Source organism: Dermacentor andersoni, chromosome 9, assembly GCF_023375885.2.
Source record: "Dermacentor andersoni chromosome 9, qqDerAnde1_hic_scaffold, whole genome shotgun sequence".
Lineage (NCBI taxonomy): Eukaryota > Metazoa > Arthropoda > Arachnida > Ixodida > Ixodidae > Dermacentor > Dermacentor andersoni.
The window spans coordinates 108,570,519-108,595,038 of record NC_092822.1 but is presented as its reverse complement, the minus strand read 5'-3'; the positions used below and the strand labels follow the sequence as shown (position 1 = coordinate 108,595,038).

General features: G+C 49.2%; 1 protein-coding gene across 3 annotated transcripts in view; it reads right to left on the bottom strand.

Annotated features, from left to right (window-relative positions):
* LOC129384168 (uncharacterized) overlaps positions 1-17,275 on the bottom strand; it is a 101,589-nt gene extending 84,314 nt beyond the window's left edge. For 2 of the 3 annotated variants that reach the window (XM_055069364.2, XM_055069365.2), the window contains exon 1: positions 16,967-17,275. In XM_055069364.2, the coding sequence (XP_054925339.2) occupies positions 16,967-17,062 (96 nt within the window). In that variant the 5' untranslated portion in view covers positions 17,063-17,275. The remainder of the gene's footprint in view (positions 1-16,966) is intronic. The other variant, XM_055069366.2, reaches the window with a different exon arrangement.
* Between the last annotated feature and the right edge of the window lie 7,245 nt (positions 17,276-24,520).

The window sequence follows — 24,520 nt, the reverse complement described above, 5'->3', positions numbered from 1 at the left end:
CTGCAATGCTCTGCAAGGAAACTCCCTTCCTTGTTGCGCAGATTACGACAATGTTCCAATGCCCGCTCATTGAAACATCGACCTGTTTGTCCGATATAGCTGCGCCCACAGCTTAGGGGTGGATATCGGACAAACAGGTCGATGTTTCAATGAGCGGGCATTGGAACATTGTCGTAATCTGCGCAACAAGGAAGGGAGTTTCCTTGCAGAGCATTGCAGAGATTGCTCCAATTGCCGGCCTCAGTTTGACAAAACAAAATTTTTGAAGTATGGAAAAGACAGGTATGAGCGGGAAATTGTGGAATCCTTTTTCATCAAAAAAGAGGGGAACGCATGCGTCAGCAGGCCGTCCATTATGCTTAGTGACAAGGAGACGACTTTTTTAGAAGGTTTCATTTAGGCCTCTTGTTAGAGTGATTTCATTTGTTTTACCGTCTGTCATCCTTTTAATTAACTAGTTTTATTTTGCTGACGATTTTCTAGTGGCTTTTAGGCTTTTGTTGTTTTTTGACGCAGACGCTGTTCTTAGACCTTTATCGTTCATCATCACTTCTGTCCATTTCATTGTTTGTCGCGTGGTTCTTTTTTCGCGCGGTTACATGTTCTATCAATTTTTATGTGAGTGACTATTAGAGATTTTAGTTTTGACGCAGACACTGTTCTTAGACGCATTTTTCATGTTATTTCCGTGTTATTCGTTGGTCATTATTCCCATCGTCGTGCGGGTTTTATCACTGACTGGGTCTTAGGCGTTTGAAGTGTGGTTAGATTGGTTGGTAGTGAAGTGTAGACGGAATTTTTTATGTCTGGTTTTTTGTCCCCGTTGGCGTTGAGAAAAAAAAAAAAAAGGTTGTACTAGATCAGTTGGCTCCTGTGCTGATCCAAGTGTGGTTCTTGTTTGCTCTGTCGATAGTTGCGCAGATAACATTCCTGAATGGTCGATAGATTGCTGTGTTATTTTTCCTTCTAAAGTTTTGTGCGTGACTCGGCGTGAATGACCTACATAAGGCAGGCTTGTTGCGAAAATAAACTTAGTTGTGAGTGGCGCCCGTCTTGTCGTTTGTGTTTCTTCCTAAGTCCTGGTATTCTGCGCCTTGCCTTTACGTACTTCAAGCATGGACGTTCCGCCTGAACAGCCTCTCTCGAACCTGATGAATTACCACTGGAAATCTTTCTCCGCAGTGCCATTAGCAGCGTTTCCGTCGCACTGGTGCCCTTGGGTAATGGCTCACTTAGATTAAATGACTCTAAAGCAATCCAGCAGCAACTTCATACTGTGACTCCTCACTACTGGAATATCACCGATGTCCGGCAGTTCGGTCGCGGTGGAATAGTGTGCAGGTCGCCGGACCAGGCTTGCGTAGCGGATCTACTGACGTGCTCGTCATTTGCCTCTGCCACGGTGAGTTCGTTTATACCACCACATCTTGCATGCACCAGGGGACTCGTGCGCAGAGGTGACTCTCAACTAACCCCACCTGAAACCCTGGAGAAGCTAGCCATGGCCAGAGTTGCAGCAATTTACAAATGTAAACGCATTGTGGATAATATAAGGGGCCCCACTGAATCGGCTATAGCGGCGTTTGCTGGTACATCATGCCCATCAAAAATCAAAGCATGGCCTCTAGTCTTTAGGGCCGAACCTCCCGCTTCACGTCCCATAATGCCGAAATTGCTGGAGATTCGGACATAGTTCATGTGGATGCAAATCTGGATTGCACTGTTGCATATGTGAAGAGGGCCATTCTAAAACCAACTTAAAAAAATTAAGTTATGGGGTTTAACGTGCCAAAATCACTTTCTGATTATGAGGCACGCCGTAGTGGAGGACTCCGGAAATTTCGACCACCTGGGGATCTTTAACGTGCACCTAAATCTAAGTACACGGGTGTTTTCGCATTTCGCCCCCATCTAAAACCAACTTCATTGCCTAAAATGAGAAGTGTTGCCTGTGTGAAGGTGCACACACAGCGGATTATGCAGATTGTCCAATTTATGTGCAAGAAACACAAGTACTAGAAATTATTGACAAAAGGAGGTGCTCTAGGAGAGACGCTATGGTGACTGTCAAGGAGAGGTCACGCGGATACGCTGCAGTTACCGCAAGTCAATCTTCATTCACGGATACGACCTTTGCACAGACAGTTGAAGCCGCAGTAGAAATGTCAATGACAAAAATGATGAATCGGTTAGTCGCCAGCCTCTCGGAATACTTATGCCAGCTAATAAGTGCTAAGATGGCTAACCTGGTAAGTATGTCTCCATCTCATACTCCTGTAGATTTGAACCTATCAACTACTACAGAAGTAAACAACGTCAACAAAGGGAGCTTGCTTCTTTCAAATTACAGCCGTGAGGCATCTAAATCTTCAAGGAGCTCTGACCAAACTCAAACTCACACGTTGGAATTACATATCACTACCAATGTTCAACTCGATTCTAGAACTCAAAAACGTAGCCGCGTCCCCATTAAACCGTGCTTCTTTCTTGTCTCCTCTGAATAAGCACAAAAAGTCTCGGCCTAATAAGGTCCTCAAGGAGGGTATATTGGTGACGTTGTTCTTAGTGCAATACTATCTCCACCATAGGTTCCTAAAAATATTACATTGGAACTGTCATTACATTTCTGCAGCTTCCACAGATTTATCGTGTCTCACTGTTCAGTTAGATCCTCATATAATCATTCTACAAGAAACTTTGCTAGCCCCAGATAAAACTTTTCATCTTAGAAATTATAGCTCTTTTTGCTTAGATCGGTCTACACGAGGTGGTGGATTATTTACGTTAGTTTCATCTAGAATTTGCCACAAAGCAAAGATAACACTGAAACTTTTGTCCCCTGAATTCTGGCAATAGCCCTAAATCTACCTTTATGTCGGTCATTTTTCATCGCCATTGTATACTATCTTTAAGGGGTTCACGACACAATGCCTCTGGATAGTTTAATTTCTATAGGCGGAAATGATGTCATATGTGCGAGTGATTTCACTCCCATCATCTCACATGAGGCTTAAAAACAGATCGGTGCGGTACTCGACTGTGGCATTCGTCTCCTGACAATTATCTCTTATGTCAAAACTCAGGACATCCTACTTCTGTTAGAGGTTTAGCTACTTCTGCTCTAGATTTGACTTTCTCAGATTCAAGTCTCTGCGTATCCTCTTGGTCAACTGTTGGCTCTGCCACAAATAGTGAGCACGCTCCTGTGGTTTTTGAGATTATGGGCCCAGTAACATTTTCAGTGTCTCATGCGGGAACATACATAAATTACGGAAAATTTGAAAGTAATTTGCGATCATCATTGTCTACCCTATCTGAACCGAATTCTAAACAAAAAGCATTAAACATTTGTTTCCTCTTAGACGACGCGTAGGAAAGCTGAATTTGAGGTTCACTCATTTAAAGATAAATCACCTTCGCGCTGGTGGAATGATGAGTGCTCGCGGGGCGATAGAAGAAAAGTCGCCTCGAAGAAATTGTTACATAACCAATGCCCGACAAATTGGTCAGACTTAAATTTGTTGCAACTACATTTAAACGTACCATATCAAAAGCAAAATATTGCTACATAAAAGTATTTGCGATCACGAAGAGGCGAGCAGTGTGAAGACGACAACGACGATTAGAGGCTAGCGCGGGCTGTTGCCTCTTGGCCAAGTGCGGCGTATTTTCTTGTAAATATACTTGTACATAGCTTTTAGTCTGCGACTTTCTACGTAACATATCTGGTGGAGGTGGACGTTCCCTGTACCTCGTCACGGAGCTTCGCAGTGGACGCTACGTCGAGCCTTCCTTCATGGCTCCCGGCGACGACAACTCGACTCCGCCGGCTCCGACACCTGCTGCCACTTCGACGACCTACATCACTCTCCCTGCTCCCCGTGATCCTGGCGTATTCTCGGGCAAAGATGGGGAAGACTTCGATGACTGCATCAGCCTGTACGAACACGTCAGCCGCAATAACCGGTGGGACCCTACTATCATGCTCGCCAACGTAGTCTTTTACCTGGGTGGCACACCTCGAGTTTGGTTTCAGACGCACGAGATGAGCTCACCAGTTGGGATTCACTTAAGCAAAAGCCTCGAGACTTGTTCGGCTACCCCTACGGTCACCAACTTACCGCGCGGACAGCGCTTTCCGGCCGTGTGCAGACGTCAACGGAACCCTATGTCACGTAAATTGAGGACGTCTTGGCTCTGTGCCGCAAAGTTGACGCACACATGACTGAGTCAGACAAGGTTTCCCACATCCTCAAAGGCATTGCCGATGACGCCTTCAACTTGCTCGTTTGCAACAACGGTGGATACGGTTATAAAAGAGTGCCGCCGCCTGGAACTCGCTAAAAGCCGACGTGTTAACCAGCAGTTTACCCGTCTACCCAACACCCCAGCGACATCTTCCTGTGCCGACGCTCCTCGTCCCAACAACACTGCCGATGTTACCAGGATCGTCAGGCGTGAGATCGAGGCCGCCTATCCGGCTGCCTTCGACTCCAGTCCCACCAACACATCTGCAGTCACGGTCTCACTGATCCAGGCAGTTGTCCGCCAGGAGTTCGAAAACATGGGTCTTCACACCATCTGCTCGACCCATCGCCCTGATACCCACCCGGCTTCGTCGATTCCGCTCCGTCCCACATCTTCTTACCGACCACGTTTCCACAACCCATCTGAATGGCGCACTGCTGACGACAAGCCCATTTGTTTTCACTGTCATCGAATCGGGCACATTTCTCGGCACTGTCGCAGTCGCTGGAGTTCCCCGACCCGGTCTTCTTATACTGCCTACTCTCTCTCCCCAGGTGGCCCTTCTCGTCCCTATGCCGCACGCTCCGATAATGCCGCCGCTGATTCTCCTGCACCGAACCGCTCCTATTCTCGTTCGCCTTCGCCCCAACGACGACAATCTCGCTCTCCCCAGCCCCGTCGCTCCTTTTCGCCGACTCCCTTCGGACGCCGCTCCCAGCCGGAAAACTAGACGATGCAGCGCCTCGAGGTGACGCTGCATTGCTCCCTACGCCGCCAAATCCTCTACTGACGTTGCCCACTCATCTGAACCTTCTCGACGTGCGAGTCCGCGGTGTTTCTGTGTCTGCTCTTATAGACACTGGGGCGCATTTGTCCGTAATGAGCGCTAACCTTCGTAACCGGCTCAAGAAAATAATCACGCTCGCCACGACGCCTGTTGTCCGTGTCGCCGATGGCGGAACAGCCCCCGTAATTGGTATGTGTACCGCCCGCGTCTCCTTCGCCGATCGCTCAACAATCGTGCTATTCACAGTCATCGCTCACTGTCCCCACGAAATCATCCTCGGCTTAGACTTCCTCTCCGCACATTCTGCTCTCATCGATTGCTCCGCCAGTACTCTCCGCCTCGACCTGCCTGTTCTGGATCCCGCTGAACAACACCCTACTCGCCTCAGTTCCGTCGACTTCGTTCGCTTGCCACCTTCGGCACTGACCTACGTTGACCTAGTGTCTTCCCCACCAGTCCCCGACGGACACTACATCGCGGCTCCTATGCAAGACGTCCTCCTTACACACGGGATCACAATACCTCATACAGTTTTATCTATTACGGCGAATTGCGTCTGCCTGCCAGTGGTCAATTTTGGCTTGACGACACAAGTGCTGCCACGCGGGATGTCTCTGGCCCAACTTTGCTCATTCGAGGATCACTCTGTAGCATCGATTTCAGTAGACGACAATTCAGCCGATCCTCCTCTACCATCTCAGTCGGCAACTTGTACCATTGCCAACTTACAGAAAATGATTGCACCCGACATGCCGTCCGAGCACGCTCGTGCGCTCTACCGCGTTCTGATTTCTTACCACAATATTTTTACTTTAACGATCGTCCTTTGGCCCAAACTACAACTGTTAAACATCGCAATAATACCGGCGATGACCCTCCTATTTATCGCCGCCCGTATCGAGTGTCACCTCCTGAGCGTCAAGTTATTCACACAGAAGTTCGCAAAATGCTTGCCAAGAACATTATTGAACCGTCATGTAGTCCATGGGCGTCACCTGTTGTACTGGTCAAAAAGAAGGATGGCTCATGGTGGCGCTTTTGCGTGGATTATCGGCACCTCAACAGGGTTACCAAAAAGGACGTGTATCCCCTACCTCGGATTGATGACGCCCTTGACTGACTCCACGGTGCTCGCTATTTCTCCTCGACTGACTTTTGCTCCGGCTACTGGCAGATTGCCGTGGACAATCTCGACCGCGAGGAGACTGCTTTTGTAACACCCGACGGTCTCTATGAATTCAAAGTGATATCGTTCGGTCTATGTAACGCCCCTGCCACTTTCGAACGCACGATGGACTCCCTTTTTCACTGTTTCAAATGGTCCATGTGCCTGTGCTACTTTGTCGACGTTATAGTATTCTCTCCAACGTTCGCTGCGCACCTTGAGCGCCTCTCAGCAGTCCTGGACGTTTTTCGTCGAGCCGGTCTGCAACTCAACGCATCGAAGTGTCAATTCGGCCGTCGCCAGATTACCGTCCTTGAACATCTCGTTGACGCGAACGGAGTGCAACCGGACCCAGGCAAGATCCATGCTGTTACACACTTCCCTGTTCCGAAGTGTGTCAAGGATGTGCGCAGCTTCATCGGTCTTTGTTCGTATTTCCGCCATTTCGTGAAAAATTTCGCGGCCATAGCACGACCACTAACCGAGCTTTTGAATAAAGACGCCCCTTTCCAGTGGGGCGATAACGAGGCCTCTGCATTCTCGCATCTAATCGACCTTCTCACAAAGCCTCCCGTTCTTGCCAATTTCAATCCTTCTGCGCCTACCGAAGTCCGTACTGATGTTAGCGGTCACGGAATTGGCGCAGTACTGGCACAACGCCAGCGCGGCCACGACCGTGTTATCGCTTACGCTAGCAGGCTCCTCTCACCCGCGGAGCGCAACTATTCCATCACTGAGCGTGAGTGTCTGGCCCTAGTTTGGGCGGTTGCGAAGTTCCGCCTAAACTTATATGGCCGACCCTTTTCCGTTGTGACAGACCATCACGCGCTTTGCTGGTTATGCTCACTGAAAGATCCTACAGGAAGACTTCGTCGCTGGGCCTTACGCCTCCAAGAATATTCGTATTCTGTCTCCTATAAATCTGGCCGACTACACAAGGACGCTCACTGCCTGTCTCGTTACCCGGTAGACGAGCCTGACGACGCCGACAGTAGTAGCGCCAACGGGATTTTCTCTGTGTCTACCTTCGCTAACATCGCCGATGAGCAGTACCGAGACCTATTGCTGCGAGCACTCATCGAGCGTCTGCGCTCTACACCTACCGACGCATTCGTTAGCCGATATGTCCTCCAGGGCGGCATTCTGTATCGAAGGAACTTCCTCCCTGACGGCTCTGATCTTCTTCTTGTCGTGCCAAAATATCTACGACAGACTTTACTCTTTGAGATGCATGACGCACCCACTGCAGGACATCTTGGGGGGAACATGAGAATTAGGTAACATGAGAGAAATGTAGAGCAAGATAAAGGAGGGCCAAACATTTCCAAGCGCATTAAGTCCTGCCCGTCACGCTCTTGTGAGCCATGTTTTGCAGGGGCGCGAATTCTGGCAAAAAGTAAAGATCAAAAAGCTCGGGAAGTAATTGAAGCTTTCTTTATCGGAAAGAAAGGAAACATGTGCGTCAGCGACCCGTCAATATCTTTATATATGGCTGAAAAGAAATATTTAACCAGTTCGCTTCCACATCAATCTTGATGTAATTGCGGTCCTTGCGTCTAAGACGGGTGTATAAGTGTGTGGCGTGCCTCCGAATAAAAGCAGTTGCAAGTGGCGCTCTGTCCCGTCTCCTTCCTTGTGTCGTGTGTGTTTTCGCGCCTAGTGCCCAAGATGAATCTTGGGGTAACCCGCACGTACGACCGCGTCCGCCGCCGCTTCTATTGGCCTGGTCTCGCTTGCTCCGTCCGACGCTATGTTTCTGCCTGTGATCCCTGCCAGCGTCGGAAAACACCTCAGGTGCTACCTTTCGGTCATCTGCAGCCGATCACCGTCCCTGTGGAACCATTCTTTCGTGTTGGATTAGACTTCCTCGGTCCCTTTCCCACGTCATCCTCTGGGAACAAATGGGTAGCCGTCGCAACTGATTACGCCACCCGATACGCTATCACGCGGGCTCTCCCTACCAGTTGCGCCACTGACGTCGCGGACTTTCTCTTGCGTGACATTATCTTGCCTCATGGCACCCCGCGACAGCTTCTTACTCACCGTGGTCGAAACTTCCTCTCGAAAGTTATCGCCGACATTGTGCATTCCTGCTCCATTCAACACAAGCTGACTACCTCATACCATCCTCAAACCAATGGCCTGACAGAGCGGTTAAACCGTACTCTTACCGATATGCTGTCCAAGTACGTTTCCAAGGACCCGTTTCCTTGGCATGTGAACTGCGCGAATAACTCCTGCTGGCTTCAAGATTTCCGTTTTATTTGCTGTTCTTAAACGGTATACCCATGACTTGATGTTGGGCCTCGACTTTTTATCAGACATTTCAGCACTGATTGACTGCGCTGCTGGCTTCCTCCAACTGGAGCTTGCTATTCACTGCTGTCCTCCAAAATCAGCTGAGCCTCGTTTATGTGCTTTAGACTTCATACGGTTGCCGCCTCAAGCCGCCATGGATGTCTTTGACGTGCTTCTCATCTATACCTGGCTGTGACTATGTGCTGACTCCTAATGTCAATGTTCTTGCTACGCACAGTTACCGTTCCTCATACCGTTATGACTATCGCCGATAACCGTGCATTCCTGTTTTCCTGTTTTGAATTTTTGTTTAAGTATGGAAGTTATTCCGATTGGCATGTCGCTAGGCAACGCTTCTCCCATCGACCGCCGTCTCTGTATGCGATGATCCGCGCTCGTCTGCAGCTGCCTGCTGTCCGATCAGTTCCGCAACGTCCGATCCAGGCATACTTTCGAAGATGATCGCTCAAGACCTGCTTCCCGACCAGGCTGCGGATCTTTGTCGCGTCCTGGTGTCTTATCACGATATCTTTGAATTTGTGGATCGCCCTCTGAGGTAGACTTCCGTTGTGACCCATAAGATTGACACTGGTGATGCTAGTCCTATCCGCCAACGACCTTATCGCGTCTCTCACGCAGAACGCCACGCTATCCAAGCTGAAGTAGACAAGATGCTAACCAAGTGTAATTGAGCCCTCTTCGAGTCCTTGGGCATCGCTGGTTGCCTTGGTCAAAAAGGAGGATGGCAGCTGGCGATTTAGTGTCGGCTACCGTCAACTAAACCAGATCATGAAAAGGATGTGCACCCTAATCACTACGTGGGAGCGGCCCGCTTAGTGATTAATTATCACTACTTGCAGGACCACATAAAGTTTTCCTTCCTTCCTTCCTTCCTTCCTCTGCCGCGGATTGATGGCACTCTCGACTGCCTTCACGGATCGAAATACTTCGCTTCAATCGACCTCCGATCCGGTTATTGGAAGATTTCGGTTGATGAACTCGACTGTGAGAAGACCGCTTTGTTACACCGGATGGCTTTTAGCAATTTAAGGTTATGTATTTCGGACTTTGCAATGCCCCAGTAACTCTTGAAGGAATGATGGGCTCTCTCCTTCGGGCTATCTGGACGATGTCATCGTATTTTCCCCTACGTTTGACAGCCACCTCAGTCGCTCGGCGGCTATTTTTGAAGTCTTTAGGGGGGCTGGCCTTCAACTTAACTCTTCTTAGTGCCATTTTGGACACCGCGAAGTCAAAGTTCTTGGCAACCTTGTCAGTGCTGCCGGTATACATCCAGGTCATGATAAGATACACGCAGTCAAGAACCTTCCTGTACTTTGCTCAGCAAAAGATTCATGGGCTTATGCTTCTATTTTCGTCGGTTTGCCAAAATTTTGCGGATATCGCCCAGCCACTGACTGATCTTCCCAAAAAGGACACTGCTTTCTTTTGGGGCCGTGGACAAGCCGACGCCTTCTACACCCGCTTTCGCTTGTTGACAACGCCTCCGACATTTGGTCATTTTGATCCATCTGCACCAACTCAAGCTCCCACAGACGCCAGTGGTCATGGCATAGTTGCTGTCCTCACCCAACCGCAAGATAGAGTCGTGCGCGTCATTGCCTACGCCAGTCGCCTCTTGTTCCCTTCAGAGCACAATTTTTCTATCACCGAGCGCGAGTGCCTCGCTCTGGTGTGGGCAGTGGCTAAATTTCGCCCTTACATGTTTGGCCGCCCATTTTCTGTCGTCACGCGCCACCATGCCTTGTGCTGACTATCCTCACTGATAGACCCAACAGCCCACCTTGGTCGCTGGGCACTCAGACTTCAGGAGTATTCTTTCGTCGTGATGTACAAATCCGGCCGCTTAGGTGCGGGCGCCGACTTCTTGTCTCGTCGTCCTGTCGATCCTCCGGACAACGACGAACAGGATGCCAACACTTGCCTTCTGGCCATTTCTGACTTTCGCGACATCGTTACTGAGCAGCGAAAGGGCGACTCTCTCCGATCGATCATTGACCACTTGACTTCAGGTCAATCAGATCGCTCAACCAGAGTGCTTGTGCTCCAAGACGACATTCTTTATCAACGCAGCATCAGCTCTGATAGACCAGAAATACTGCTAGTTGTACCTCGTCAGCTCCGTTCTACTGTTCTTGCTGAGCTTCACGACGCACCCACTGCCGGACACCTTGGAACCTCCCGCACTTACGACAAAGTTCAACGTCGTTTCTTCTGGCCAGGCCTTTAATGCTCTGTGCGACGTTACATTGCGGCTTGCGACACCTGCCAGAACGGAAAGAGGTCATGTAAGTAACCTGCTGGCCGCCTTCATCCAATCTATGTTCCCACGGAGCCTTTCTTCCGCGTCAGCATGGACCTTCTTGACCCCTTACCCAAATTCATAAAAGGGAACAAATGGATAGCCATTGTCACAGACTAGACGATGCGCTATGGCATCACACGTTCCCTGCCCACCAGCTGTGCTACAGATGTGGCAGACTTTTTACTTCAAGACGTGATTCATCACCACGGCGCGCCAAGCGAGCTGCTGACAGATCGTGGTCGCTACTTACTGTCGCAAGTTGTGGAAGACATACTTCGTTCATGCTCCACCTAACACAAGCTCGCAACTGCATATCACCCACAAAAGAACGGAATGACTGAACGGCTGAATCACACCTTTACAGAGATGTCCATCTACGTTTCAGCAAACCATCGCGACTGGGACAGCACTTTGCCCTACGTGACATTTGCGTACAAGTCGTCACGCCATGATAACACCGGTTTCTCGCCTTTCTACCTCTTGTTTGGTCGCCATCCCACTCTGCCTTTTGACGCCTTGCTACCGTCAGTGTCGCGACATACCACGGAATACGCCCATGACGCCGTTGGTCAGGCTCGTATGGCTCGCCAGATTGTATGTGATCGACTTACAGCGACTCAGGCGTCACAAAAAACTCGTTACGACAGTCGCCACCGGAACCTTCACTTCTCTCCCAAAAATCTCGTTCTACTGTGGATTCCAAGTCCCCATGTCGGCCTGTTCGAAAAACTAGTCACGCTAATCCAGACCCTACCCGGTATTGCGAGGATTAGGTCACCTAAATTAGGAAATCGCCCCTGCCGAAGACACGCCGTCCTCGTCCCAGCTACGAACTGATATCGTCCCCGTGTCCCGTTTGAAACCGTACTGTTCATCTAGTTCGCTAGCATTCTAACAAGCACCGGGACGGCGCTCCAGCCCCCGGCGATTATGTTATGGTCCATTTGGACGGGACCGTGCGCGCAAGAGGGAAACGAAAAGGAAGTGGTAGACTGTCTCCTGGAGCCGTCACATTTGTACCAGCCTGGGCGATTACCACTAACTTTCCCTATATAAATAGTTGTACATTCATTTGTGCATCGGGCTTCCTCTTTGTAACAATATTGGATCAGGCATGTACAGTAGCAAGCTTTTAGCGAATATATAAGCTCGATTTCGACAAGTACACCTGTGAAGGCGGCCTTTCGCATCAAAGACCTAACGCATTCTTGTATGCTGACAGCATCCTTCGGGTCGGCAGGCGCCTGTTACATCTTGATGAATCTCAGGAGGTAAAACACCCAGCCATCCTCCCACACGATCATCATTTGTCGACGTTACTGGCAATGAGAACGCACTGCGAAATCTACGGAGGCATGCGAGACCCTCCGTTGCGAGAGCGCTATTGAATCTACCGGTGAAGACCATACACGGTGAAGACCATACACGGCCGCTATTGACTTTTTTTCGCGGCGATCCCGTGGGCGCTGCCATGTTTGATCCCGTGTGACGCGTCCATTGCTTGTCTCAGCTGCGCCCGTTGCCTCCATGTTTACAATGGATGTGCATGACGCCGGTGTGGCTTAGCAAACCACTCTTTCGGGAGATATAGCAGACATTGACTGGGCGGACGACACGAAGCTTCGGCCACAGCATCAGAGAACATGTAAAAGCGCTTTCGCAGCTGATTAAGCTGTGTCCAAACGGTGTTTGGTGTTTGTTCTAAAAGCGAGGCTGTATATGTGTTCTGAGCGATCCATACTTTCCCCGTATGAATTGAATCAGGATCATCCTGTTTTGCTCTTCGTTCTTTATTTGGCAAATACTTTGAAAGAGCGGCTTGTCGCGTTTATGCCTCAGTAAAGTTCATCGGCGCGGTCACTGTCTCATTTTCTGCCATCGCTCATGAGTACGCTCAGTTCCGATAGATTTGTTCGTACTGTGCACAAGACTTGAAACGTAACTGTCTTGTGCATTGTAACACCTTGTAGCAAAGATGTATTACCGCTAGTCACTCGCTTACTCTTGTGGACTGTCACGAAACATACAACTTGGGCCATCCGTGTACTGTCGGTGTACATTCTGTCATTTTTTCTGGGTATAAAGTATGTGCATATATTCAAGTGTGCGAACATTCAGTTATTCTTGATGCGTTGGCGACAGAGTGGGCATAAGTTAGTGTGCCGGTTGGGTTACATACGTGTAGATAACGTGCGGGGAACTTACTGTGGCGGTAAACGGCGCTACTCCTTTTCTCATTGTTTAATGCCGACGTTCCGGGGTAGGAAAGTCCATTCTTTGGAGCTTAGCGAAGTCATGCATCGCGAAAGGCCGGCAGTGCAGGCTGTCCTTATGTAGCAGCCGCCCATGAGCTTGGTCACACAGATTCATTCCATTCCTTAATATGCGCCAGTCACTATTTTCACAGCCAACTACTGCACAATTCTTCACTCCATCGCTCCACAATTTGCAGCACGATTAGAGCACTGTGAGTTAGCGAAAACGGTTGCATTTCCGACAGCTGATCGCACAGAAGCAAAACGCAAGCCGTCATGGTTCCGTATTCATGCGCTGTCGCTGGGGGGCGTGCCGCCGCAAACGCCATCTCGTTTCTGTAGAACAAACTGCTCCGCGAAAAGAGTCAACGCGTGCGAACCCGTTCGAAGTCACTGGAGTCGACTTCGCAGGACCACTATTTGTTGCGAATCTAGCCGGAGAGAAAATCTTACATAGCGCTCTTCGCATGTGCCACATCAAGAGCAGTGCACCTGGAATTGGTTTCCGCGGTAAGATCTCAGAAACCTTCTTCATGTCTTTACAACGCCTTGTAGCGCGAAGGGATCTACCTCGCTTCATTTATTCAGACAACGCAAGAATATTCAAGAAGGCATGAAAAGACTTAAGCTCTTCAAGTTGTTTTCCAAGACGACTTAACGGCATACTTGAGTCAGAAGAGCATCACCTGGAAGTTTATTCTTCTCTGCTCTCCATGGTGGGGCGGATGGTGGGAGCGTCTGGTCAGGACAATCAAGCTTCCACTGAGAAAGGTTCTCCGTAAAGCACGACTTAACTTTGAAGAGCTGACGACTGTGCTAACGAAAGTAGAAGCGGTCATTAAGAGCGCATTAACGCCGGCCGACCTCATCATTGGACGGAGACTAATGACGCTACCACAGGGAAGCAACGACGTGTTAGGGAAATTGACGCGCAAGGAAGCTGTCCGAAGACACACCTAGAGAAAACCTGAACTGAGGACTACTGGATAAGGTGGACGAAAGAATATCTGCTGCAACTTCGATCAGAACTTTTCTCGTATGAGACCCACCAATGAAGTAAAGAGATGAGGCATCGTCACAGTCCACTCCGAGAAATTATCTCGGATGCCCCGGAGACCCACCTACAGGCTTGCGAGGGGGGATACGCAGAGACCCTGAACTTACATAGAGGAACTAGAATTAGATATCCGCCACCACACAAAGACCTCACAAAGGAGGAAGCGACCAGCTGGCGCAGACTACAAACAAACTCCTTCCCCAACATACACGTGCTCAATAAGATGTTTCCGACACAATACAGGGCCACCTGCCCTTGGTGCGGTGCCAAAACTACACTCTACCACATCACCTGGGAGTGCGAACGCAACAAAGCATTCTACAAACACGAACACCCGAGTGCGGAGCAATGGGAGAGTCGGCTCACCAGCAGCGAGCTCACGGCCCAAAGGGCCCTAGTGCAGCACGCGAGCGATGCAGCACGACTCAGTGGAGCCTTGGAATAGGGGCCCACCCTTGCTGAAGAGGAGTCTCAAGTCGCCAGCGCCAAGAAGATGAAGACGACGGAGACCTCGTAACCGCGAAACTCTTGAAAAACTCAAAAGTTTTCACTCACTCACTCACTCGACAAATGTCGAAACTCGCAAGGGTTCTTGAAGTCTACAAAGCTGCTGACGGCCATGTCCGCTCGTGCATGATTCAACAACAAGGAGTTGTTACCACCAGACCAATACGAAAATTCGCTGCGGCTTAGCCCAGCTAACCCTGGATGTGCAAAGCGAAAGCTTGGTTTAGCCTGGTTAAGTCTTGGTTTCACTTGGTTAACCTTTGATTTAGCTGTAATTATTATAGTTGGGTATACAATCATCGTTAAGCCAGGCATGACGGCTGTGCCTAAGTCAGTGGCTAGACATGACTGTGATTAGGCTTGGGTAGACATGCAATGGGACGCCGCCAACATGTGTAGCACCGAAGCACAAACAGACAAGGCGCGAACACGGTCCCTACATCGATCTCGACGGTGCGACGCCTGATGCATTATGCACCCTCTCCAGTGAAGCAGCTTGACGGGCAATATCCGCGGCGTGGTCAGACGCCGCTTGGCGATGACGGCTCAACGCCCGCCCGCTCCCACGCAACGCTCAGAGAAGACGGCCTGGCCTCAGTCGCATCCATGCACCACATACTGACTAGGCTACATACTGATACATGCTGACTGCATACTGACTACATACTGACTAGGCGAGCGCAGCGTTCCTCTTAGCCATGCCCGCGGCGAGTCACGTGGTCAGGCGGTGACCCAGCTGCGGAGATTGAATGCGCCAAGCCGGCGGCAGCGAGTCACGTGATGCGTTGCCAAGGCTACGGCGCATCTGCGGTCAAATATAGGTCAAATTGATGGCGACGGCGCAACTCGGCTCGACGCAGTTAGTGAAGCTTTCGCTTAAAAAACTTCATATGCCCGAGCTGAGCGAGTGACTTGGCGGCCGGGTGTGTGTTGAGTTAAGCTTAGCACTGTCTCGGATCGAAGAAGCGCCTCCTTCCACCAGAGAGCCCGTGCTCACGAGCACGCGCAGCCAAAGTCGAGCAGAATGGTTGCAAAAATATAGTTCCTCATGCTTTAAGCCTCGCTTCTTGCCAGTGGACCGTACGGAACCTTAAACATGCTCACCGAGGATACCCCTTCATTACAACGAGGGAATCACTAGAAAGGTTGGAGTTTCACCCAAAAAGGCGAGGCATTGATTGCGATAGCAAATTAGTAGGCAGCTATACGAAGTAAGGATACTAATTTTATCAGCCGTAAAAACGTGGGAACACTCGCTTACTAAGCGAAATAACAAGCGTGGTATCAGCACGCACAAACAAACATGAATATATCACACTTGATAAGCGCTTACACTCGCTGTCAAAACGCCAGTGCCAGCAAGCGTGGCAGCAGCAGCGAGCGAAGTGGCCTTCGTGCGATCTACCGCTCCAACGCAAGATCGGCGGGAATAGAGCGCGCTCAAAGGTCGTCTGCAGATCAATTTCAAGATAAGGCGAGCACGCCCGTGCAAAGTCACGCACTTGGCGGAGTCAAAGCCGCCGCCTCTCCCCCCCCTCCTCCTTCCTTCCTACGTTGCCTTGCCACTTTCCTCCATATATGGCGCGCGACATTGAACCGTGATCGTCAGTTGCTCTTGCCCGGTCGCGAAATGCGCCCTTCATCGGCTTCCCTGTCGCGCTTTCACTAGCACATACAGCACAGGACGTGCGGTGATGGTGTTATCGCCCTTGGACTTTACATGGAACATCACGGCGACGGAAAAGAAATGCGCCTGGAGTGCCCATATAATTGTTATCGCGACAATATGCCACAACACTAAACACTCTCTTAAGAGATCAGGCAACCACGAAGGTCCTATTCTCCACGAACCAGTAAATGAGGAGAACCTTCAGCTAACCAGAGAACTGCAAGGGTAATGTACACAGAGACAGGAAGGGCGCTGACTGTACCAAATGTTTAGTTGAAAATCAGTCATAAACTATGCATGCAATTTTTAGTGGACGCTCTCCATGCGGGCCTTTCAACCACCATTTTAGACGCGTCGCTCCACGTGCACGGCCGATGTACGTTAGCCCTCAGCCGTAGAGTGACGTACGCTACTCCAATAAATTTTACTTTCTTCAGACAAGATTGTACTCCACTGCGCTCTTCTCTAAGATTAAGCGCCTGCTTGATCTGCTTTATAGCACCGGCTTGATTCAATGTATCGTCAAGGGTGCAGCATTTCTAGTGGCCGCTGAGACATGAACTGGGAGATGACCTAGGATGACTGATATGACAACGATGTATGAAAAGAAATAAACAGGTCCTCATAAGTGAAGCAAGACGCGCTGCTACTCACCGTGAACAGGAAATGCGCGCCGTTGCATCTGAGGACATCCGTTCGGAACAGCATGTGCCTGTCGGAAAAGTGATCGTGAGGCGAAAACAGCGTCATGTCGTCCGGTTGGGTTTTTGCAATGAATGCCGCTGCCTCAAAGCTTCAATGTGCGGCACGGAAATTCGGCGTGCCTGGGAGATCGAATGCCTGGATGCAAACTGAGATACCTTTCGCTGCGCAGTTGGCTTTTTCTGGAAGGTTTCAATTGGAAGGCCTCGCAAAGTAATGGCCCCGTATGATGGATTTGCCAAACCCTGGGCAGTTGCGGTATACGCGAACATTTGCGCGCCCATTTGGCGCCTCACTCGTCGTGAGCTGATGACAGAGGCAATAACCTACGTCACGAAGCAACACTACTGAATGGCCGCCAAGAGCAGCTGCTCTTTGCATCACAGGCTGCTTCACTTTGCATCAAAGAAACGAGGCACGCTTCGAGCGTGAAAAGCTCGCTACCTCTGCCTAAATTGAGGGCGTGATAAATTCATGATCCGGTTAGCTTAGGCCTGTGACAGCGGTAATAATAAATGTAAAGATGTGGAAGATATGGCTCACCGACCTGCCCGTATGCATGCATCATCCCCCGAACACAAACTCAGAGGCTCCTTTAAAATATGTTTTTTTTTTTTTACTTTGTCATCTAGGTATCCTGCCTAACAATTCTTGATAAAATGCGCATGCACGAATTTGTCTCGCACATAGAACTTTCCGCTTTCCGAGGACATTGCCTGTGCAATGAAATTTTAAAATTATGAAATTTTGGTGGCTGCTGTTGTCTGCAAGCTTGTGCTCGCCAGGTGTTAAACGCTGCACAGCCCCAAACCCAAACTCTTGTTCCGTCTTAGCGAAATTATGTAAATAAAATTGAAAGAAAAGCTCATTTCTTCTTAACTGCAATACCGAACGTAAGGTAATTAAATATAAAAACCAGGTTTCGTCCAATAGAAGAGTAGTATAGCGCGTGAAGCGCGTATTAACTGACCAACAGGGATATTGTTGATTCTCCCCAACAGATGAAATAACTTTCTCTTTTACTTTTCCTTTTTATTCATTTTTGCAGAATATAGAACAAATTGATACAGGCCCAACGGCAACGGAAGTAATTTATTCACAATCGACTCGCACAGATTAAATACAATATTTTACAAAACCTTCCACCAGAAGGTATAAAACTAGTAAAATACATAAAATGAGATGAATATAAGAAGCAAAGAAAAGATACCACAGCACTAGACTAGCAACTGACATATATTTGAAAAAGAAATCACCGCCCAAGCACTCCGTACAGGTGGTTAATCAGCGATGCTGAAACGTGCGGCCCCGGTGTTTATCACTGGGTTAATCCGGACGGTTCGTTAAATTACCGCTTGGCAGGCTGCCGGATCCTCGGTAAGCAGCTACTGCTTGCGCTCGGCGGCACGAGCCTGTTCTTGTGCGTGGGCTGCATCATCGGCACGGCGTTGCTGGTCGAAAGCTGCCCGCTCCTCAGGAGTAGCTAAGACGCGTGGTCTACCCATTTCGGAGCCGGAGAGAAACTCCTGCGCGCGCTCGGCTGCGACGGAGAACAACGGCCTCACTACTGTCGCAGCTAATCCAACACCTACATAGGACAAGGCTTTTTCACTCCGATCCATGGCATCATGTTACCTGGCCCGACTGTCGTAGAATATAATGAGGATGCTCCTGAATAGGCGACAGTGATTTTGACGTTACCGCTGTCACTACACCAGCCTTATCAATGGAAATTTCGGGCCATGTAGCGTTACGTCATGGATAGGAGTAAACAGGCCGTGTGCTATCTAGGTGGTGATGTCTAATCACTCGCCTCTCTGTCTCTCGCTTTTTTTGTGTGCGCATGCGCATAGCTTTGCACAGGAGGGGTTTTGGGCGTACAGGCCATCGACAGACGGACGGAGGGACGAATCGGCTAGCCATACACAGCTTCGCTGTAAAACGCGCCATCTCTCAAACACCAAACCACCGACGCATGCGCAATGCTCTTAGCTATGTACAAAATTCATTAGGCTGACAGACACACAATTTGCCCTATCTCTTTTTATTTCTTTATGTTTAAAACGCAGTCATCTTTTTTCCGTAGTTTTTTCAAGTATTAGTACGAAAGGCTGAGCTTTAAACATAAGGAATAATTAATTTAATTAATTATGGGATTTTACGTGCCAAAACCACTTTCTGATTATGAGGCACGCCGTAGTGGGGGACTCCGGAAATTTCGACCACCTGGGGTTCTTTAACGTGCACCTAAATCTAAGTACACGGGTGTTTTCGCATTTCGCCCCCATCGAAATGCGGCCGCCGTGGCCGGGATCCAAACATAAGGAAATAGACCTATAGAGAAAATTGTGTGTCTACCAATTTAAATAACTTTGTACATAGCTAAGAGCATTGCGCATGCGTCAGTGGTTCGGTGTTCGAGGGATGGTCTGTTTTTCAAACATACGTTATTCGCTAGTCCAGCGTTGTGGTGTCTCTTCTTTAATTCCTGTTTGCGTCTAATTTTTTAATGGTTTTCTCAAGTATCAATATGAACCAACCGTCCCAGCAACCAGTCCTTCTAGAGGTATAAATAAACAGGGATAAGGTGCTTCAGAAAGGTTGGCCAACGTTTCGATAGGGGGTCCTATCTTCGGGCTTGTCGTCCTCGGCAAGTTAGCTTTAGCAGGTTAGTGGGCGGTGAAGCGGGGGGGGAGGGGGGGTGTCACGTGCGGTCGTTGTCGGTGGCAGCTGGCTGTAAAGGAAGACATTGAAATGAGCGCTGTCATTTGACGCCTCTAGGCATTACTTCTAAGACGAGGGAACAACAGCGGGAGAGTGGTAAGGCGACAGGGGCACAAAAAAAAAGGGGACGGGGGCAGAGGAGGTTTTTGGGGGACTGAGAGGTTAAGAAACCTTCAGAGAACTGAACAGAAACCGTAGGTGTCGTAGGCGACGTGCGTTTGTGGCTTTAGGAGATCCGGTCAGCCGGTCAGCGCGCGAGTAACAAAATGATACGAGTTGAAAGAATGGATTGAGTAGCGCAGCAAGCAGCGCGCCGGGCATCATTTTTTGAAGGTGTTAAGATGGCTACATGGAGGCTGGGGCCAAGGAACAGGAGTGGCTAGAAGGAAGCGGCTTGTTCTCTCAATAGGGGCTTTATTCTCTCAAGGGACATAAGCCTCATGGCCCCGAATTGGCTCAATCCGCCCTCCCTTCCGCACTCTGCCTAGGTGTTCCGCGTCGCCTAGCGGATGGCTGGACGGGCGTCTTGACAAACGTTCGCTACATTTCTATCCGCGTGCCTGCTAGTCTTTCATTGGCTGGATCTGAGGTGGATGGGGTGTGACGTCTTCACTGCAAACATGGCACTTGCTCGAAGCGAAACGGGGACGCGAGGCCTAAGCTGCAGGCACGTCAGAAACTGTTTATTTTTCGCGTTTTCGGGATGTTTAATAGAGTTATCCAGCACCTACGGCGACAGTCAACGAAGGTAGCAAGCCGGTGTACCCTTCTAGACATCACCAGTGCGTGCGATCCACGACAGAAACAAACGGAGCGCAGAAAATGTGCGCGCGCGAGCGTCGGAAGAAATATCCGAAGCCGTCGACTTCGTGATATTTTCTGCCGTCCTTCGTGTGTGCATTGCATACGAGAATTCTATCACCTACACGTGCATTTCAAGCACATCACGTGTTGTGCGCGTGGCGAAATGAAAGGTGTCCGATCGGCATACGCAGCTTACGTGACTTCTACGTGTTGTGTGTATGCGGTTCGTTGCTGCGAAGTCGCCAGTCCTTTACAAATTTCAGCAGTGACGACACGATCAGTAGCGATAACTTTCATTGCCTCGTTATCGCTGTCATTCCTCGTGTGCTATATTGCGCGTGAGCCGTTTTGCCGGCTTCGATGAACTGAGGTGGCCGTGACGTTCGAGCTGGCTTCTAGTGTGTTCGCAAGGTATAAATGGTGATGTACTCTTATATGTGCTGTGTGTCGCAGCGGCACTAGGCCTAAAAGTGTTCTTTCTTGTTTGCGATGAGCGTGTGCTCAAGAATTGAAATGTGCTTTAGTGTTGCCGATCGCATTTCCTTATGTAGTACCGCGATAGAGAAGCTCCATCACACTGGCCTCTTATGCTTCGTACGCGTGTTATTTGTTTCATGTATTGCTACTGTAGTTCTAAATATGCTTCTGTTGGTGAGGGCAATTACGGTGAAAAAAGACAAACAGCGCTGTCGTGAAAAAACAATAAGGTTTACGATATATGCTGATGACTATAATAATAATAACAATCCTAATATCCGGTAAAGACACAAATCAGTTAGCGATAAAATGCAGTCAAGTACCCGAAAAACACGCGTTGTCATCCCAGTCAAACAGATTAAAAATTATCCCTACAAATACAAAAGTAATAGTATTTCGAGCAAAAGATCGAGTTATTAAACTTGAACAGCCCATGAGGCGTTGTGCAGAAAAAATTCAAGTTGTCGAAACACACGCAATACTTGGGATAACGTTTGTTGTGTCGGCAGCGCCAGGCAAGTCGGGGCCCACGCCCAGCGAACGCGCGGCGAGCGCCGACGCAGAGAGGGAGACACGGAGCTAACTGCTCCCGATGAAAACCGGAACGAAGACTCAGCCGACCCGCGGCCGTTTATTACTAATAAAGGTTTCACAAGCCAGATGACACCTCCCGATTGGTCCAAGCTCGTCACATGACAGAAGGAGGGTGCGCCATCTTGCTAAACAACTACAAAACATACGTGTACGATGCCACAGAGATCTGACAGGGGGCGACACTATACTACAACGTTCACATACGGCGTTGCACGTCGAAACGTTGTGCAAGAACCTTCCATTTGCTACAGGAGCAATGTCTCGTTGTCGCGTATTCTTGCCATCAAGAAATAAGCTTAAAATTCATTATTCAATTTTGCTTCGCGAATAAATTACCGCAGTCCAGTCTGGCTGACCGGAATTCATTCATGTTTGCGGAAAAGCTTACTTTTACAAAAGAAATTATTTAGCCAGTTCAGCAATATTGACAACTCCCCCCCCCCCCTAACTAGGCCTACGAATTATACAACGTTATCGATGCCAAAAAAGACTGTTTGAATTTTGCATTCCTTGCTTGTTCTAATTATGATGCCCCTAGCTTTTGGGATTGATTAGGAGCCAATGTGCCCTTGCGGCTGACCTTTCATGCTGTCATTACACAAAACACTGATGCATGGCCCATTCCATGTTTTCGTACTGATTATTATCATTCCATCACAGCATTCCATCTATTTTAAACAAGCATCCCGTTTTGGAAAATCCAACAAAAGACCATTGCGACATGTATTTGTTTGGACGTAGATCGTATTGGTGTTTTTATTGCTAGCTCGCACTTTTGTCGCTCTTTTTGCGCCATCAAATGACCTATTGAGCGAGAAAGGCGGCGTCTGTAGCCGCGAAAGGAAACTTCCATCGGCTGCAACGCCATTTCACGAGCGCGCCTTGATGGAACAGAGCGGGCGAAAGCGAACACCTAGGTGTTGCGTCAGGGGAGAGGGCATCGCCGCCACGACACGTCACCCTCGCTGCCGGTCTTGGAAGCCGGCTCGCAGTTCGTATCTCTCTCTCTCTCACCCCGACTGGGTTTAACAGCTGCTAGCGCCTGCAGGCCTTGGAGGCCGCTGCTGCTTCTTCAGGCTCTCGTTGCGCAGGACGCGGACAGGCTGCTGATTGCTTGCTCGGACAGCACGTACCACACTGGTACATTACTCGCAGCACAAAACTCGAAGGGCCGCCCAGCGGCGTTCAATTGGACATCAACGCATTCGCAACTCATAAGTGCATAAGTGTCCTTGGATTTTGTTTCGTCATTCTTGTCTATAGGCCTCTGTTTCAACTTGTTATCGGTATGTTGCTCTCCTGAAATCTGATGAATGCATTAGTGCATATATTGTACTCTATATTGTAAAATGCTGTGTACGCCACGTGACGACAGTCTGGGCCTCCGTCAAGCTGTTTTTTGTAGCTTTTAGCCTAGGCTGCCTTCCAGACCGTTTCTGGAGAAATAAAATACATTCGAATAGATGGTGGGATTCTTCGAATAACTACTTCTCTAGTAGGTGCACCACTCCCGCAGATTCTAATGACTCGCAAGCTGCATGGAAATGGGCGATATAACTACGGCCACCTCGGCATATACACTCGTTCGTCTAAACTCAATCATTCCAGTTGTGCTCCGTGGCTGCAAAGATGCGTCAGGGGCTCCGCGGAATGACGCGACGCTCCCAACTCGGCCATTAGGTCAAGTCGTTAACAAATCTAGACAAACCGTAAAACATATGAGGATGCAGGGAGCTCGGAAAAAGACGGTGTCCTCGAGGAAAGAAAATGAACTAGTGAAATCCGCACGGTTTATTGTAAGCCTAACACTGCGCGCGGTCGCTAATGGATGCCATGACCTTGTCAATGCGCATTAACAGCGGGCGGCAAATGGCACGCGAAATCTGCTTTTATCACGTGCAGTGCGGTTCAACGCACATTGCGCGCCTGCCGTTCAAGTTGTCGGCTTCACAACGCTCGGATATCACTTCGAACGCTTGCTCCGCACGCACGCAAATGCCAGCTTCACGTACGCTGCTAAAGACATCGCCGCAGCGGCAACGCAAGTAGCCGCCGCTTAATCTAGACTTCACCAAGCCAAAGCACGACACGCTTCGAGACCCCCACTCCCCCTTTATTTGTTTCTCTTAGGCTTCGCGTTCTCCTATAATTGCATCCCCTCTTCACGCCTCCGCGGAACGATGGACTGCATTTGGAAGGAAAGACGGGGAAAGTTATCCGTGCAGCGCAAGCTTTCGCTTTCATCCTTGTGACAAAGGTCAGACATGCCCCAGATCCTACGGCGTCGTCGTTAGAAGCGAGGGAAATCGACATCGAATCGGCTGCCGAGTTTGGTTGGCTCAATTATCGCTCTTGCGATGCACTCCGTCCATCGTTCGTTTTCTTTCTCTGTAACTCGCGTGCTTCATGGACTGAGCATCAGCGCTGTTGCTTTAACCTCGATGTCATGGCCGTGCTGCGTATCCAGGCCTGTGATAGTTGGTAAGTTAGTATAATGATTAGTTATTCTGCTCATCCGGTCCTTTGCATCCGGTCCGGTCAAGCATCCGGTCCTTTGAAGCGCTTAGTATGGAGCGCTTATATACCTTCGATAACAGTGTGATGAGCCGGACTTTCAGCAGCGCTTTCGTGTATCGTAGCTAGTTTAGGCAACACGTCACATAGGACTTTTTACGCAAAATTCAGGCAGCATCGCATTCCGCTTATGAGGAAATCTTGGCCAGCACGGCATGCCGCGTCAACAAATACACATATATATATATATATATATATATATATATATATATATATATATATATATATATATATATATATATAGTAAAATCGAGTGAATAGGTACTATCTCTAGGGTACTTTAATTCTTTCTTTGCTTTTCGGATCTTCTCAGATAAAGTTGATTCTCGAAGA